Here is a 17,502-nt window from a genome sequence, read left to right as displayed (position 1 = left end):
CCACCACACCCAGTTCCTTGATAATTTCTTTTCTTTTTCAAGACAAGGTTTCTTTGTATAGCCTTGGCTGTCCTGGAACTCCTTCTGTAGACCAGGTTGGCCTCGAATTCATAGAGATCCAACTGCCTCTGCATCCCGAGTGTTGGATTAAAGGCCACTACTGCCTCGCCCTTAATAATTTTTGAGGCCTATCTCCAAATGCAATCTGAGTTCACAGAGTTTAGGATGTCAGCATACAATTTTTCCCATCTCAAGAGGTACTTGCCAGCTGAATGTTCTGTGTCCATGGAGGGAGAAACTCTTAACAGTGATGACTTAGGTACTGTTCCATCCTCATAGAGTGTCCCTGGCTGTCCCTGGACTGTGCTGGCTAAGTCCCAGCCTCCATGCCATCTCTGAGTCCTACCTCTAAGACCAGCTCCTTGACAATGTGGACATCATCACAGTCCCCTGTGTGACTCCAGGTAGGGAGGGTAGCAACAAACTAAAGGACAGAGTCTGTGCAAGTCCAGGTTGGTGAAACAATGAGTGTATTAGAGTTATTTTAGGAACATGGGTAAACTCTATAAGCAGCTATATTGCCATGAAGTCCCCTGGGCAATTTATGGACATCAAACCATTGGGAGAACCTACATGCAGTATGGATGGCTCATGAAAAAACTGCACCATTGGGGAGCCCCCTGGGTGACTGGCAAGTAGCTATGAGATTGAAGAGTCTTCTCAAATTCCCCAGGATCCTTCCACCTCCTTACAACCTTGGGAAGGGTTGGACCTAGTGAAGAGCTCTTGAAAACCCTGTGAGCCCCAAGAGCCTCTTTTGCTCCACCCATGAGGGAATCTTAATGGTTTGATCTCATGAGGGTCCCGAGTAAGTGGGTGATGACTATTGCTCAGGTTCAAGATAGCATTGTCGTGTCCTACTTGGGAGAAACAGCTAAACAACACATGCGTGAGCCCTGAGCCCCAGGCTGGGCTGTGGCCTCCCACTGTTTTGTGAAATCTAAGATACTCAACTCTCTTTAATTTCCTGAGGCTGAAGTCACCCAACCACTAATCTAGCACGTATTAGTAGCCACTTAGCTTCATGCCTCAGTTTCCCCATCTCCCTGGGATAAGCACAGGCTCCACTGGACACTCCTGACCAAACCCACCCTCATCCTCTTCACTCCCCACCTTTTGACCTCTGAGCAGCCCTGTGGCCTGGCTGGAGGGCCCACCCTTATTCCACACTGTATGGTGGCCATGCCTTGCTGGCGCAGGATCAATGGGAGCTGCCTGTCTCATGGCCATCCGTTTCCACAGCCTTAGCCAACTGGCTGCGGCTCATGAGAGTTTGTGGAGGGCCAGGGCGGAGAGGGGCATGTTCAGAGACACCCCCAGAATAGGGCTGCACACTTCTTCCTCTGGGAAGGGAGGAAGCCTAAGGAGAGAAAAACAGGAAACTACCTCCATCCTGGGAAGTGGGACCTGGGACCCCACCTGGCTGATTTTCCAGCTGTCCCACCCCTCCTGATGGTGGCAGGACCTGAGCCTAAGAGGGATGTTGGTGATGGCGCTAGTTGTAGCTGGGCTATGAGGACCGCATAGGCGCCTCAGTTCCCTGGAGCTTTCAGGGGCCGGTCCATGGTCCGCTCCTCAGGGAATTGGGCAGCAGTCCAGGTGCCAGTCTTGTGGAGTTTACTGAGCATGGACCTAGCATTTTGAGGAAGAGTCCAGAAAGTTCCCTGGACAGAGGCTGCAGCCATCACCAACACATCTCAGCAGACAAATTCCATTTAGTTTCATTGGAATCATTTACATGGCACTGACCATGGCTGCCAGCCAGGGCAGATATGGAGGGAGCTTTCTGATGTATTCTGAGTGACTCTAGCTTGGGCACTGGGGTGCTGGGTAGATTTCTTGCTTGCCCTTCCTGCCCTCCCTGCATGGGTGGGAAGCCCATTCCTCCTGTGCTGGCCAGGGACAAATTGATGTGAGGCCTGAGGAATGTGACCCCCCGACCCTGTGGGTGTTGCCCCCAGCCAGTGTTGTCCTGTTATGGCTTCCCTAATGTTCTCCCCCAGGCTGGCAGGGGTGGCTAGGTCACCCTCAGGCCTAGGGAAGAGGAAGTTGTGATCTTCCAGGGGCACACATTCCAGCTGCAGGGAGGGTAAATCAGGAAGCCTGCAGCCTGAGGGGAGCTGGGGGTTGGAAGACATCAATGGGGAAGACATCAATCACAAAATATTACTCACGGTAGTGAAGGTGATGGTTGGTGTTAAAAGGTGGGTGTCCCAACACAGGCCGGGCCCACCAGTGATCCTAGGGCCTTACAGGAAGACCTTGAAGTTCAAGCATAGGGCCTGAGCCCTGATCTTAGCGGGGTGGGGGTGAGGGAGGGGGGAGGGGGGATGTTACGTGTTCAGCTCTCGCCCGTCCATTCTTTTTGAGACTGGGGTCTCATATAGCACAGGTTGGCTTGAACTTCTGCTATGGCTTGCTCTGATCCCAAGGCAACTTTATTAATATACAAATAGAAACACATTTCAGTACAAATAAAATATCACTATACATATAGACGAGGATGCCTTTGAACTCTGGATCCTTCCACTTGTGCCTCCCAAGTGGTGGGATTAGAGGCATGCATGCCATACCCTGCTTGTTCAGGCTCTTCTACCTGGGACCACAAATTTTGTTTTACCCAGCGACGACCGAGCTGCTGCCCTAGATTTAGGGATCAGTCAGTGAGCTGCATGAAGGTTCTCTGCTTGGCTAGATAGTGGTCTCTGACTGTGCTCGGCCTCAAAAAGCCAAGCTTTAGCAAGAACCCTGCTACAGCAGTTTAGTGGGATTCTCCACTCTGAACACTCAGCTGCATGGTTCTGTGACCAGCTCCTTACCTTCCAGTCCGAAGTGCTGTGTGCACACCTGGCACACTCCCAGCAGGAACCTGTTGGGTGGGCTGGGCGAGTCCCCTTCAGCAGAAGTCTCCTCTTGGTTCCTCTCCAGGCACCAACTGCCCTACTCCTGTAAGCTCCCACAGCCAGGTTGTTTTGGGGGCAGAGCCTGACCTCTCCCTCACTGCAGTGCCCTGCTGTTGTGGTTTTGGCCCCTATAATCACAACCCTCACTGCACCTATCAGCATGGTCTCAGTATTAGCTTTAAAAAAAAAAAAAAAAAAGACTTATTTGTGTGTGCATGCATGTGCATGTGCATGTGCATGCATATATGTGTGTGCATTCAGAGCCCAGAAGAGGGTGTCAGATCACTCCAAGCTGGAGTTACATGTTTGCAGCATGTCTGTTACATGGGTGCTGGGATCCAAACTCTGGTCCTCATGATTATGTAACCAGTGCTCTGAATCACAGAGCATCTCTCCAGCCCCAACAGCAGCTTCTTTAACACCCTGTTAGCAACTACCATAAGGAGTATTTGCTTTAGACTGGACATGATGGCACTCACCTTTACTCTCAGCACTAGGGAGGCAGACACAGAGACAATGTCTCTGGGACGTTGGGGAAAGCCTGTTCCACATATGGAGTTTCAGGCCACCCAGGGTTACACAGCGAAACCCTGTCAGAAAACCTGTTTTTCGTTTAACATGAAAGTCCCACCAGCCTGGAGCTCAGAGCTATAAACAAGCACATTTTCAGGTCTTTGATGTGTTGTGTAAGGAGCGGAGCACAGAAGAGAAACAAGTTGGGCCCCTGGAGGCTGACAGCATGGGACTGACTTGAGCAGGTTTCTTGCAGAAGATTGCTGGAGCCACCCTGAAGTGGGGTGACCCATAGCAAGGGAAGTGGCCTTCCAGCAAAGAAGCCACTTGTTGAGGGTGCAGCTTCTGATCAGGGCTCAGGGCTATCACTCTTGGGAGATGTATGTAGTCCAGTGGCTACAGCTCCGTGAGGTGCAGTTCCCACCACATTTATCCACTTGAGTTCATCCACGAGGAGCCGACACAGCAGCTCCTAGAGGACTCAAAATCATGTCTAGGCTTGTTACAGGGATAGAACAAAAGAATGAGATCTGTCCTTGTCCCCAGGAGACACTTGAGCTGCTCATGTCCCCATGGTTGTGCAGAAAACACCATCAGCAGCAACAATAAAATTGGCAGAGCTGGATGGCTTAGGCAAAGCAGCGGTGTGTGGACACTTGGCAAATGGAGGTGATTAGCAGCTTGCTTATCATCCCAACACAGTCTCTTCGGGTTGAAATGTTAGTGTAAGGCTGGGAACACACATGCCATGGCTGAATGTTTCTACTCCATCTGGACTACCAGCCTAGGCATCCTTCATGTCCAAAGGCTTGTGGTGAACTGTCAGCCCTTTGGTCCTAATCCAAGCTGATTCAGGATAACCAGGTTTTGCAGTGTACGGGGTAAGACGCATTTATTTCCAATGACTTGATATTTATCTTAAATGGAGTCTGCTAGTAGTACAGAAATTGCTGACACAGCACAGACCCCTATCTTTTTTTTTTTTTTTTTTTTTTAAGACAAGGGTCTCACTATGTAGCTTTGGCCTGCCTGGAACTTTTCTATGGAGAAGATCAGGCTGGCTTCAAAATCACAGTGATCCACCTGCCTCTGCCTCCTGAGTGCTGATTTAAGGTATGTACCACCACTCTCTACCTGCTTTTTCTTTCTTAATAAACTGTCTCTAGAAGAGGGATGGAGAGTTGACTCAGAGGTTAAGATTGTTCTTTCAAAGGATCTGAGTTCAGTTCCCAGCACTATGTGGTGGCTCACAACCATCTGTTAGTGCCAATCCTAGGGGATCCAAACACAGTTTTCTGACCTCAGTGGCACTAGACATGAACATACATACAAAATAATAAAGAAATCTAAAAAATGGTATAAACTGCCTATTTCTCACCTTGTGTCTTGGGTGTAATCCTTTGCCCTGGTGTGGTAGGGACCTCTGAAAGCCATGGGAAAGAAAAACAGAAAATTGCCACTCGGGCTGAGTAATGCCCTTGAATATATATAGAAATGATTACATTTCTCCTTCACCCCATCTTTGCTTAGTGTCTCCAGAGACCTTGAAGGAAGGGCAGGAAGGCCATCATATGGTTTAACTTTTGCCAAGCTTATGTGAGACCTTGCTACATTCCCTGAGTGGCCCTCCTTTTCTCCATATCTAGGCCATCTTTAGAATCCCACTTTAAGGTTGTAAAATATCCAATGAAATTATAAGTTGCCATATATGGAAGACAAGGAACCAAAGGCCACATAAAAAAGTCTCATTGTCACTTTTTTTTTTTTTTTTTTTTAAGCAAGAGTTTCACTGAGACTGCTGGAGTAATCAAAAACTGTTTTCTTAAAGTCCTGGTGTCCTGTCTCTTTGTTCATAATCTTTTTTTTTTTTTTTTTTTTTTTGAGCTGAGGATTGAACCCAGGGCCTATGTGCTTGCTAGGTGAGCGCTCTACCACTGAGCTAAATCTCCAACCCCTCATAATCTTACAACATTAGGATCCAAGGGCCTGGAATCAAGTGCCCTTTGAACTCAGGCCTGAGCTGTTAACATTCTGAACTTAGATTGGGGCCCAACACTAAGCACATTTTCTCCCTTTCTTTCTCTTTATCTCTGGATTCTGGCCCAAAGCCTAGTAAGCATGCTTTCGCTTCCCCTACTACTCTGGGCTTTCTGTTTCTGTGACCTTCATTTAAACGCAAAGGGCTTTGTTCTCCAAGCAGCTGTAGCATTTCCAGTTTACCTACAGACTTTCTGTTTCTATCAGGGTTTCTACTGCTGTGACCAAACACCGTGACCAAAATGCAAGTTGGGGAGGACAGGTTTATTTGGCTTACACTTCCTCATCGCTGTTCATCACCAGAGGAAGTTGGGACAGGAACTCAACCAGGTGGGAACCTGGAGGCAGGAACCGATGCAGAGGCCATGGAGGGGTGCTGCTTACTGGCTTGCTCTCCATGGCTTGCTCAGCCTGCTTTCTTATAGAACCCAGGACCACCAGGCCAGGGATGGCCCCACCCACAACGGGCTGGTCCCTCCCCCATTGATCACTACTTGAGAAAATGCCTTACAGCCAGATCTTATGGAGGCAATTTCTTAATTGAGGTTCCCTCTTCTCTGATGACTCTAGTTTGTGTCAAGCTGACATAAAACTGTTCAGTGCACCTACTCTATTGTTTTTCTCTCAACTGCTAATAAAATTGCTCTCAAGCTTCCAAGTCCATTTCTAAAATCTTTTGTTAATAAGACTACAGACCTACAACAGGGAACTCCAGAACCAAGACCAGGGTCTCAAAAGAGACATCCGCGCGCGGTCGTTTTCATAGCAACATTACTCCCAGCATTCAAAACGTGGACACCTCCTGAGGGCCCATTGACAGCTGAATGCATAAGGGTAATGTGGGCATTCATGGAATGGAACATAACCTTCAAAAAGGGAAGGGAATTCTAACACGTGATACATGGATGAAGGCTACATGGAAAGAGCCAGGCCCAAGAGGAAAAGCACCGGAGTGTCCAACCACAGGGACAGAAAGTAAACCGTGGGTGCCAGGGCCTGGATGTGTGTTTCTGGGGGAGTCAATATGGAGATGGGAAAGTTCTGCAGTTGGATGGTTGTGAGGGCTGTGCAGCAGTATGAAGAATGCTGACCTGAATGTATTGAAGGTGGCCTTGCTGCCTGGTTTTCATCAATTTGACACCAACCCAGACATATCTGGGAAGAGGGAATCTTGAGAAAATGCCTCCATAAGATTGGGCTGTAGGCAAGTCTCTGGAGATACTGTTATGAGAGGGCCCAGCTCACTGTGGGTAGGTGCTCCTGGGTTGTATCAGAAAGCAGGCTGGAGAATCCCCCTAAGAAGCATAAGCCAGTAAGCAGCATCTTCCGCGGCTTCTGCTTCTGTATCTGCCCAGGGTTCTTTCAGCTATGGGTGTGACCTGAGAGTTTTCAGATGAAATAAAGCCTTTCCTCTCCAAGTTGCTTTTGGGTATGTTTCTTACAGCAATAAAAGTAAGACAGTGGCAACGATGGTTAATCTTATACTGTCTATATTTAACCACTGTGAACAAAGAAACGCCTCCCCTCCTGCTTTCTTCAGGGCAGTACTGGGGAAGGAAACCAAGGCTTTCTGCTGCTAGAAAGTGCTCTACTACTGAGCTATCTTCAACGCTCTTCTTGCTTTTTATTGGAGACAGGATTTTAAGTTGCCCAAACAGGTCTTGAACTGGCATCCTCCTGCCTCTGCCTCCCGAGGCTGGGATTGCACACTAGGTCCGGTATAAGATGTCAAATTTCACGTTTATGTATTTAACCACAACCACAACCGGCTTGAACAGCAGCCAAGTAGGGGAAAGGGCATCAGATGCTTCCAGCCTCGGCGTCTAATCTGGGCTTGCGCACCCATCGACAGGTCGAGGCCCCGCCCACTTCTCCCCCCACGCACGCGCGTTGCCCGCCGCCGACAGGGGCCGCTGTGGCTCCTGCCTTCACTCGCGCCCAAGATGGCAGCCGCGTTGCTGCTCCGGGGCGCGGCTGCGGGGCGCCGAAGCCCGGCCTGGCTCTGGCAGCCCAACTGGATCCCGAGGCGCTGCTTGGCCCGTGGCTCCGGCCTCCGCGGCAACCCGGAGGACAGCGTGGCCTGGACCTGCTTCCGGCTAGACGAGCGCGCCTTACTGCGCGTGCGCGGCCCGGACGCTGCGCCCTTCCTGTTGGGACTATTGACCAATGAGCTGCCGTTTTCGGGTCCTCCAACCGGCGCGGCTCAGCCCTCTCCGCGTGCGGCGTATGCCCACTTCCTGAATGTGCAGGGACGCACGCTGTATGACGTCATCCTGTATGGGTGAGGAGCCTGGGCGGCAGGGCGGGGCGATAGGCGTGATGGAGCGCGGGGGGAGCCGGCAAAGGAGCATCCGCGGCTGGAGGAGTGGGTAGACGCATCCAAGGAGGGACGTCCGGATAAGATTCCAGGGGGATGCTGGCTAGACACCGCTGAGAAGAGGCCGAATTAGATGTCTCCGGAAAAGGCTTCCAAAGGAGGATGATCTGGACTTAGAGAAGGGGTCGGCTAGTTACTTGCGCGGAGCCTTGTGCCTCTGCTCCCTACCGGTTAAGTCAGAAGTGCCCCGCCCCGTCCCACAACCCGGGCTGTCCCTCCTTGACTCCTACCGGAGTCAAGGTCCGGCTGGGCTGCCTGGTGTCTTTCTAAGTTGGGTTTTGGTAAGCATCTTCAGTAGCCACCTAGGGTCTCAGAGTAAGACTATGTCGAGACTCCGCATGTCTGGAGGGTCTTTGCTGAACCCTTGAGGATGGCCATTCCAGGCTAAAGTAGTCACTGCGATTTGGCAGCCATGACATCATTATCCAGTAGTTGTCTGCATTCTGTGGGGAAACCTAGAGCATCTATCTCCAGGTGCTAAAAAGCCACAGTGATGAGCCTTCTAGAGATTCTTTTTTTTTTTTTTCTGTATTACATCGCTTAGTGGACTCTCTGAATCTAGAACTGTGTCAGCAAATGACAACCCTTGGGCCAGACCCAGTATGATGCTTTGATGTGTAGAGTTCTCTGAGAATCCCGGCACACCCATTTTCCTCCCCTCAGCCTGGGACATTGTCTTCCAGGCAGTGTTAGGGCTGTGGTGGCTCAGGCCCTCAAGCCTGAACCAGTCTCTGCCCTTTGTAGAAAACACGCATGGGCCCTACTCTGGAGGCTTGGATCTGACCACATTTCCAGGATGTCACCATCTCTGTGTGTTACCAATAGGCTGCTGGGTGGCCTGGGCCAGCAAGGAGAAGCTATTCAAGTGCCAGTCTTTGGTGCCTTTCGTTCCTCATGGTGGTTGGCAGGGGTTGGCGTGTGGTGGCATTTGCCTCTGGAAGCAGGAGCATGCGGGTGCCCTCTAGTGTTGAAGACCCTGAGTCTGCAGCCTTGGCCCTGCAAGTGTTTACCGCTCTTGTGGCTCTCCTCTTGGCAGCGCCCAGTATTCCAGCTCCTGTATGGGATTCCTTAGCTGTTAACACCAGCCAATGTCACAGCTTTCCTCTGGCCAGCTCGTAGACCCTTGGCTCCAAAGGTTTGATTAACAGCTCTCTGGAGCTCTTCAGTGACCTGGGCCCGCAGTTTCTCTTCTCTGGCTCTTTGCAACCTTTTACCCTCTTCCAGCCTCAGCTCTCCGCCCTCTCGCCGTCTGTCTTTCCACTGTTGCTGCCTTTCTCCCTGCCCTGGCTATTGTTGAACCGCTCAGTGGTTGCTCCAGCAGCCAGACAGCTGCAGTCTTGTCCTCTTTGCAGCCTGGCTTGTCAGCCGCGTAGTTGCGGCCCCCACCGTTGTTCCGCTGCCTCCACCGCCCTCTACTGTTGCTGCTGCTACTATCTCTGTTACCAGCCCACCCTCCACAACTAAAAGTGGGCAAGAAAAGAGGCTGAGAGAGGCTTCTTGTTGGGGCTGGTGCTCTCACTCTAGGGGTGAAGTTCAGGAGAGTCTCCCCACAGACTCATTAAGTGAGCCTGCACAGCCTGTTTGTGTAGCCTCAGAGACGTGTTGGGGCCGGTCACAGACTTGCCTGTTGGCACCTTCACCATGACTGAGGATTGTGTTTTGGACAGTCACCAATCACCCTGTGTCTTTAGCGATAGTTAACAGAGTCCTTCTTCTAGGTATCAGAAGATGCTGTCTATCTGGCCTAGGTTAGAAGTGGTTGCAATATCATCAGGAGTTCATTGAGACTTGTGATGGCCAAAAGTCTGATTAAAAACTGCTTTAACAACCCTGGTGACAGTTGTGCTGTTGGGGGGGAGCTGCTGGCAGAGGGTAGCCTGGCTCCCTATTTGACAGTCCTTTTGCTCAGGGAAGGAAGGGAGAGTGACTATGGAGACAGGGTCAATGAAGAGTTAGAATCAATTAGGGGATCTAAAAAAGGAATTTATATGCTCAGACTTTAATCTTAGAAATGGCTAGGTAACCAGGCAGTGTTGGCACACGCCTGTAATCCCAGCACTCAGGAGGCATAGGTAAGCAGATCTCTGTGCGTTCGAGGCCAGCCTGGTCTATAGTGTGAGTTCCAGGAAAGGCGCAAAGCTACACAGAGAAACCCTGTCTCGAAAAACAAAAAACAAAACAAACAAAAAGAAATGGCTAGGTAAAAGGTTAGGAGTCCAGCCTGGTGGTGGTGGCACATGCCTTTAATTCCAGCACTAGGGAGGCAGAGGCAGGTGGATCTCTGTGAGTTTGAGGCCAGCGTGGGCTACAGAGTGAGATCCAGGACAGGCACCAAAACTACACAGAGAAACCCTGTCTTGAAAAACAAAACAAAACAAACAAACAAAAAAAGTTAGGAGTCTGTGTCAGTATAAGTCACGAGTAAAAGAAAACTGCCTTTTTTTTTTTAGAGCTGAGGATCGAACCCAGGGCCTTGTGCTTGCCAGGCAAGCACTCTACCACTAAGCCAAATCCCCAACCTACCCCCCCCCCTTTTTTTAAAAGATTTATTTATTATGTATACAGAAGAGGGTGCCAGATCTAATTACAGATGGTTGTGAGCCTCCACGTGGGTGCAGGGAATTGAACTCAGGACCTCTAAAAGAATAGTCAGTGCTCTTAACCTCTGAGCCATCTCTCCAGCCCCCTTTTTCCCTTTGTAATGGGGAAAGTCATAGCTGTTACTACACAAAAAGTCTACAACAAGAAATAGCCAATTCATTCAAAAGGCAGTAATTCCAAAATGCCTGCGTGATGGTTTCCTCCAACAGAACCCTTGATTCTGATAGGTTGACCATCTGAACACTAGTTATCACGGGCTGTGTGGCCTTTTGCTACCAGCAGCTCTCAAGTTGGTGAGTCGGCAGTGGGCAGGGACTCCTGCCAGCCCTAAGCCCATGTCTGTCTCCTACAGACTCCCCGAGAGCACCGAGGAGGCACCAGGCTTTCTCCTAGAGTCTGACAGCTCTGTGCTGGGCACCTTACAGAAGTACCTGGCCGTATATAAGATCCGGCGGAAGGTCGCTGTGGAGCCATGTCCAGAGCTCCAGGTGTGGGCTGTGCTACCCTGTGCCCCTCAGGTCCCCGAGGCTGTACCACTAGAAGAGAGGGCGGAAGCCACCACCATCCTCACCCGTGACCCCCGGACTGTACGTATGGGGTGGCGGCTTCTCACTCAGGATGACGGCCCAGCCTTGGTGCCCAGGGGACAGCTTGGGGACCTCCGAGATTATCATACACACCGGTACCAGCAAGGTATGTATGCCAGTAGGATAATATGCTGGGCTGGTGTTGGGGAGGGGCGGGGAGATGCAAGGTGGACCCCGTAAGGGGTAGAAGGGTTGGGTGGACTTGGCCTGTAGGACTGGACTTCACAAACGGCAGGCCTGCACTTGCTGCTGGGCATGCTATCCTCATTTTCTTTGTTTTTGAACCCCACAGGCATCCCTGAGGGGGTCTGTGACCTGCCCCCAGGGACAGCCCTACCCCTGGAGTCCAACCTGGCCTTCATGAATGGAGTGAGCTTCACCAAGGGCTGCTACATTGGGCAGGAGCTGACGGCCCGCACCCACCACACAGGCATCATTCGTAAGCGTCTCTTCCCTGTGAGGCTCGAAGGTCCCCTGCCTGCCAATGGCATCAGCCCCGGCACCTCAGTGACGGTGACTGCAACAGGACAGGCAGCAGGCAAGTTCAGGGCCGGCCAGGGACATGTGGGCCTGGCTTTGCTGCGGTCAGAGACCATCAAGGGTCCTCTCCACATAAAGACCTCCGAGAGCCAACAGGTTGCCGTGACTGCCTCGGTGCCGGACTGGTGGCCCACGGCTGCCAAGTAGCTGGATGCCCTGGAGTTTCACCGGCCTTAGAGTTACCAGGTGCCTCTGAGCTGCTGCCCAAGGTCTTCCACGATGTGTGCTGTGCCCCGTTGGGTATGAGTTCCTTCTCCTGTGGTGGCTTCCTGGACACACCCACTGGGGAAGTTCCGTGTGCTCCAGGCTACTGATTGCCTGCTGCTTCCTGCAGAGGGTCCTACTCTTGTGAACTCTCCTCTCTCAAGTGTGTGACAGAGAACAGAGTCGCCATCCTGATTCCGGGAGAGGGAAGGGTCTGAGCTCCCTTTTGGAGCAGATTCTGAATGGGATTTGATACAGTCCATGGGCCAAGGCAAGAGTGAAGCCTCCGTCCAGTGTCAGCTCCCTAACCTTGTTTCCCTTGGAGGAAGGTACTCTGTGTCTGCAAAATTACTGGGCCAGGAATGCAGGCTTTGTGTTCTCTTGAAACACATCTCAGGGCAGGAATTGTTTGGTTGTGTGCACGGTGGGGAGGTTGAGTCCCTTGGACTGGGACCTGTGTTCTGTGAGCCACAGGGACTGCATGGCCACTGTCCCAAGGGTTCTTCTCACTTCTCAAAGTGAGCTGCTGTCTCTTCACACTCCCCAGCAAGCTCAGGAGGCAGGAGCCCTGGGCTCAGGTCCATCTGGGAGGAGCTTCTGTGTGGCTAACCTTTTTGCTGGTTTGGGATGTCATTTTATATATATGCTGTCAGTGGGGAGTGACTTGCTGTTGGGGTGCGTTCTCCCCAGAACCACTTTTTCTAACCTTTGTAATGTGAACTGGGGTCTTGCCACAAAGCCTAAGGACCAGTAAAGTGTGATCTGTAAACAGCCCCTTGGGAACTTTGGCTTCATTTCGGGCAGGTCTGGTAGAACAGACCCATGACATGGCTGTCCCTGGAGATCATGAGCACACCAGATCAAAGTGTCCCATTGTTGTAGCTATCTAGCTCTGGTTGGTCTTAAACTTGAGATTCTCCTGCCTTGGCTTCATGAGTGCTAGCTAGATTGACAGGCATGCACTGCTGTGTTTTACAAGATACACCTATGTCTCTCTCTTTCAAAAGATGTATTTTGTTTTTATGTCTAGATATGTGTGTCTACGTATGCATATGGATGTATATCTGGGTGCCTATGAAGGACAAAAGTGGGTATCAGATACACTGGAATTAGAGTAACAAGAGGTTCTGAGCTGCTGGACGTGCATGATGGGAACTGAATTTGGATCTTCTACAAGAGCAGCAAGTGTTCTTAACCGCTGAGCCATTGCTCCAGACCCAATACATTTTTTTTTAGCAGAGTTCTATGGGCCATGCTGGGCTGGCAGGAAGTGGGGTGGCCTCTGAGTCTGGCACAGGGAGTGGACGCCCAGGCTTCAGGGTTAGGGTGGATAGCTCTGCACTGTTTTCTGCAGTTGCCCTCAAGGTGAGACCACAGAGGGCTGGGGTGAGGAGTAGCCGAGGTAGTTATTCTGGAGCCAGGGACAGTGGGGAGTCCTAAGAACTGTGACTTTGGAGGCTACCTAGGCTAGGGTTCTGGGCGCACTCTGAACTCAAGTGCAGTTTGCAGCAGCTTGGTGCCCCCTGAGTAGACTGGTGAGTTGGGGGTGGCCTCCCTCTTAGGCAGGATGTGATGGGGGCACCCTGAATGACCTCACTCCTCATGGTACTGAATGGGTGGTCAGTGTAGGGGACAGGGACCTGGCAGACACAACTTGAAGGATGGATTACTTTGGGTCACGAGTTTAGGGGGTTGCAGTTCATAGTGGAGCTCATGGCCGTGGGGGTGTGGCAGAGTCCCTCACATGGTAGGGGAAGTAGGAAGCCGAGAATACCCTTCAGAACAGGACAGACCTCACACTCCACAGGTTACACCGCCTCCCAAGCAGCGCCACCAGCTGAGGACCACCATGAGGTCAAATGTGAGCCTGTGGAGGACACTGCACATTCAAACCACAACACTTGGGGTGCACACATAGGCTGTGCAGGTCCCAGCACGGCTGGCAGACCCCACCTGTCCTGGTCTACGACTGCCTTGTGCCCTGTGACTGCCTGTCCACTCAGGAGCAATACTGCAGTTGTGTTGAATGTTGAGGTAAAAAATGAAATCAACTGTGCTCTGGAAGTCTGTGACTGCTGGGCTCCTGCTGACCCACCTGGCAGCTTTTTTAACTGACATGACATAAATTGGTGTGCAGTCATGTGATTGGCTTTTGCCCTCTCAAACCTGATGGGGAGCTGTCCGTACAGGGATTGGTGCCTCTGGGCCTTGTCCCTCACACATTCCGGCTTTCAAAAGGAGGCCAGAAAGGTTCTAAGTCCCCTTGGGTAAAGAAAGGGCAAGTCCCCAAAGAGGCGGATGCTGCTTTGGGCTGAGGCACTGCCTCATGAGTGCTCGCCCGCTACCTGATGTTGGACTCTTACAATCCGTCTCAGAAGTTTAGAGTAGCAGCCCCACACAGTAGAAATGCTAATAGGTGGAGTCACCTGTGCATTGGGCTGGCCTCCAGGGACCTCAGGGCCACTCTTAGTGATCCAGGCGTGCGTTTGGTCTTCACATCCTCACAGGGGTCTGCACGGACCCTAGTATAGACACTTGAAAACCGTTAACTGCTTTTCAGTGTATTTTGTAAAAAGCACAAAGCTGTGAAAAATAAACTGATTAAGAGGAAAAGGTGCAGCTGTTATTCTGGTTTAGTTTATTTTTTCTTTCTTGAGTCAAGGTCTCTCTGTATAGCTCTAATTGTCCTGGAACTCACTCTGTCGACCAAGCTGGCCTAGAACTCACAGAGATCCCCAAGTGCTGGGATTAAAGGTGTATGCCACGAAGCCAGGCTTGTTCTTGTTTTTTGAAAAGCTTCTCCAAATCAGGCTTTGGGGAATGCATTTCTAGGATACAGGGTCCCCAAACTTTTGACACCACATTCCAAGGTAACTAGCTGTCTGCTCTGTTCTCTGGTAAGGTAGTAGTCAGGAGTGGCTTTGGAAAGGCCCCTGGAACCTGTAAGGCCAGAAGGCAGGAAGGAGCAGGGGTAAATTTACCCGTGCCAGGACCACGCAGTGTGAGGGCACAGGTGATTTTAGTGACTTTAGGGGGCTCAAGCTGTAGGGGTGGTACCCAATCACTGGGCACCTTGCTCCCCAGGAAGAGGTTGAGGCCTGCTTGTCAAGAGGGTGAGGGCAAGCTCAGAACTGAACCCAGCCAGACTAGGAGCTGACTAGCTCGGGAAGAGCAGGCTCTTCCCAGCCAGGGAAGGCTCCAATGCCAGAACCTCACAGTATACAGGGAAAATACCACACATGCTTAATAGAATCCTCTGAGGAAGGGCCAGCAGAAAGACAAGTCTACAAGTTTTAAGACGGAGTCACCAGGCTTATATAAGATAAACGTGTGGAATATATTAAGATGTAAAGGATTTACATTTGAGGAAGAACAGGAGAGGGCCTGTTCGTTAGCAGAGAATGAGGTGGGGGTGGGGAGAAATCCGTTCACAGGTACAAGGTCACGGCAGCTGAGACAAGCACATTCTCTTCTTTTACACAGAAGGGTGACCAGACAATGACACTGGTCATATCATTCAAAATAGCTGGAAGAGCGTTGTGAATGTTCTCATCACAAAGAAATGGCAACTGTGTGTGATGGTGTAACCCAGCCATCCTGGGATCATCTCGAGACAAATACATGCACCATCACACTGGGCCCTTAAAGACACTTGATAATTAGCTGCCAGGTTAAAAATAAAATGTGAGTTACACAGAGAAACCCTGTCTTGAAAAACAAAAACAAAAGAAAAACGAAAACGTGGGAGAGCAAGGGGGACCACTGAACGGAACAAGGACATTTGTAAACAGAGAAGTTCTAATGGAAAAGTGGGATATGTCAAGCACATGCCTGGGACTCTGGCACACTGGAGGCTGAGGCAGGAGGATCAGAATTCAAGGCCAGCAAGGGCTACACAGACCCTGACTGGAAAAAAAAAAAAATGCCCTGCCTATATGGAAGTCTTTGAGCATGTTTTTTGGAGGATCGGGAGCTGGGGACCACTGAGCCTCAAGAATGATCATCCTCGAGCACAGAGAAGACAGGAGGATGAGAGCTAGGGAGCAGACAAGACTGGAATACAGCACCCTGCAACGTGAGGGCAATTCCAGAAGCAGAAGACACCGGCAGGGATGTAAATTATATCGGTAAATTGTCAAGTGCTATATGCTGTTGAAGCTTGTTGAAAGTGGGTTCTTGATTTTTTTTTTTTGTTTTTGTTTTTTGTTTTTCTTGAGATTGGGTTTCTCTGTAGTTTTGGTACCTGTCCTGGATCTTGCTCTGTAGACCAGGCTGGCCTTGAACTCACAGAGATCAGCCTGGCTCTGCCTCCTGAGTGCTGGGATTAAAGGTGTTCACCACCACCACGCAGCAAAAGTGGGTTCTTGGAGTCAGGAGGGTCCTCTTATCCCTCTCAAGTCCCCCAACCCCAGCTCCTTGTCCTGAGTTGGGTTGACCCCATGACAGTGAAGGAGGAGAAAGGAAAACAGAAAACATCAAGTGTTGAAGAAAAGCTAGAGGGTCAGCCCTTTCCAACAGTCACCATTGTTTATGCTCTGAGAGGTGGGAGGTCCTGGCACCCTTCCCCAGGGTGCCCCATTATTACCTCAGCTCCTACTCACAAGGAGCTGTGGGGTAAGCAGCCTCCCCATGGGTTCTTTGCCAAATTCCTCCATGGGGAAGATGAGTGGGGCAATGGGGCAGAGCCAACCCGGCTGTGCCACATGGGTACAGCTTCAGAGCTTCCTCTTGGGTCCCTCTAGCCCTGGCTGGCCAGGCACCAGGCTCAGTCTCTGGTGCCTCTATGGCCTGGTTTGTTTCAGGGCTCAGACATTCAGTTTGGAGACCAAGGTGGTGCCATGTAGGTACTGTGAGGACCCTTGTCAGCTGCCTTATATGTGACAGGGACAGGCCACACTCCTCAATGACAAGGAGGGAGGAAGTGGGGCCAGCAGGTCACTGAGAAGTAGGAAGCCAATGGAACAATCACATATAGATGGCGGCCCTTTCCAGAAGGGTCTCTGTTCCTTTCCTGCTCTTCTTTCTTGCTTGCCTTTTAAAAAAACAAAGTCGCCGGGCAGTGGTGGCGCACGCCTGTAATCCCAGCTCTCGGGAGGCAGAGGCAGGTGGATCTCTGTGAGTTCAAGGCCAGCTGGTCTACAGAGCTAGTCCAGGACAGGCTCCAAAGCTACAGAGAAACCCTGTCTCAAAAAAAAAAACAAAAACAAAAAAACAAACAAACAAAAAAACAAACAAACAAAAAAACAAGTCATGTATTCAGTATTGGCTTTAAAGTCAATATATAGCTGAAGATGACCTTGAACTTCTGAAACTCCAGAATCTATTCCTAAGTGCTGGGCTGACAGGTATGTACCACTACACCCGGTTTGTGTGGCACTTTGTGCATGCTAGACAAGCACTCACTAGTTTCTGATTTGACCCCTGTCAGCTGCCAGTCTGAGAGCAGATGGGCAGCCTAGCACCCAGCACAAGACAGACAGATGTGGCTGCAGAGTAGGTGAGGTTCACAGTGAATCCTGAGCTCTAATCTCTCATCCCCAAGCAGTGTGTGATGGGCTATTTGTCTCAAGGTGTGTGTGTGTGTGTGTGTGTGTGTGTGTGTGTGTGTGTGTGTGCGTGTGTGCATGCGCGCACGTTTTATATTGCAGGGAAGGAATATATATGAAACACACACACTTGT

General features: G+C 50.7%; 1 protein-coding gene across 2 annotated transcripts; it reads left to right on the top strand.

Moving 5' to 3' along the window:
• Positions 1–7,412: 7,412 nt before the first annotated feature.
• On the top strand, positions 7,413–14,465 carry Iba57 (iron-sulfur cluster assembly factor IBA57). 2 transcript variants are annotated; one of them, XM_036197697.1, is made up of 3 exons: positions 7,413–7,794; positions 10,844–11,184; positions 11,371–14,465. In XM_036197697.1, exons 1-3 carry the CDS (start codon positions 7,457–7,459, stop codon positions 11,763–11,765), a joined length of 1,074 nt encoding a protein of 357 aa, XP_036053590.1. In that variant the 5' UTR covers positions 7,413–7,456; the 3' UTR covers positions 11,766–14,465. The 2 variants fall into 2 exon arrangements, with proteins under 2 accessions (XP_036053590.1, XP_036053591.1); XM_036197698.1 differs by lacking the exon at positions 7,413–7,794 and adding an exon at positions 8,181–9,025.
• Positions 14,466–17,502: the final 3,037 nt, after the last annotated feature.

The sequence above is a fragment of the Onychomys torridus genome, chromosome 8, assembly GCF_903995425.1.
Source record: "Onychomys torridus chromosome 8, mOncTor1.1, whole genome shotgun sequence".
NCBI lineage: Eukaryota > Metazoa > Chordata > Mammalia > Rodentia > Cricetidae > Onychomys > Onychomys torridus.
The sequence above is the reverse complement of the archived record's forward strand: the minus strand, read 5'-3'. Positions and strand labels throughout refer to the sequence as shown.

Bases quoted from the DNA above. Each gene is read 5' to 3' on its own strand.
- Iba57 (XM_036197697.1), top strand. From the start codon at position 7,457: ATGGCAGCCGCGTTGCTGCTCCGGGGCGCGGCTGCGGGGCGCCGAAGC. The intron at 7,795-10,843 runs GTGAGGAGCCTG...TGTCTCCTACAG, and splicing joins TATGACGTCATCCTGTATGG to ACTCCCCGAGAGCACCGAGG. The intron at 11,185-11,370 runs GTATGTATGCCA...TGAACCCCACAG, and splicing joins TACACACCGGTACCAGCAAG to GCATCCCTGAGGGGGTCTGT.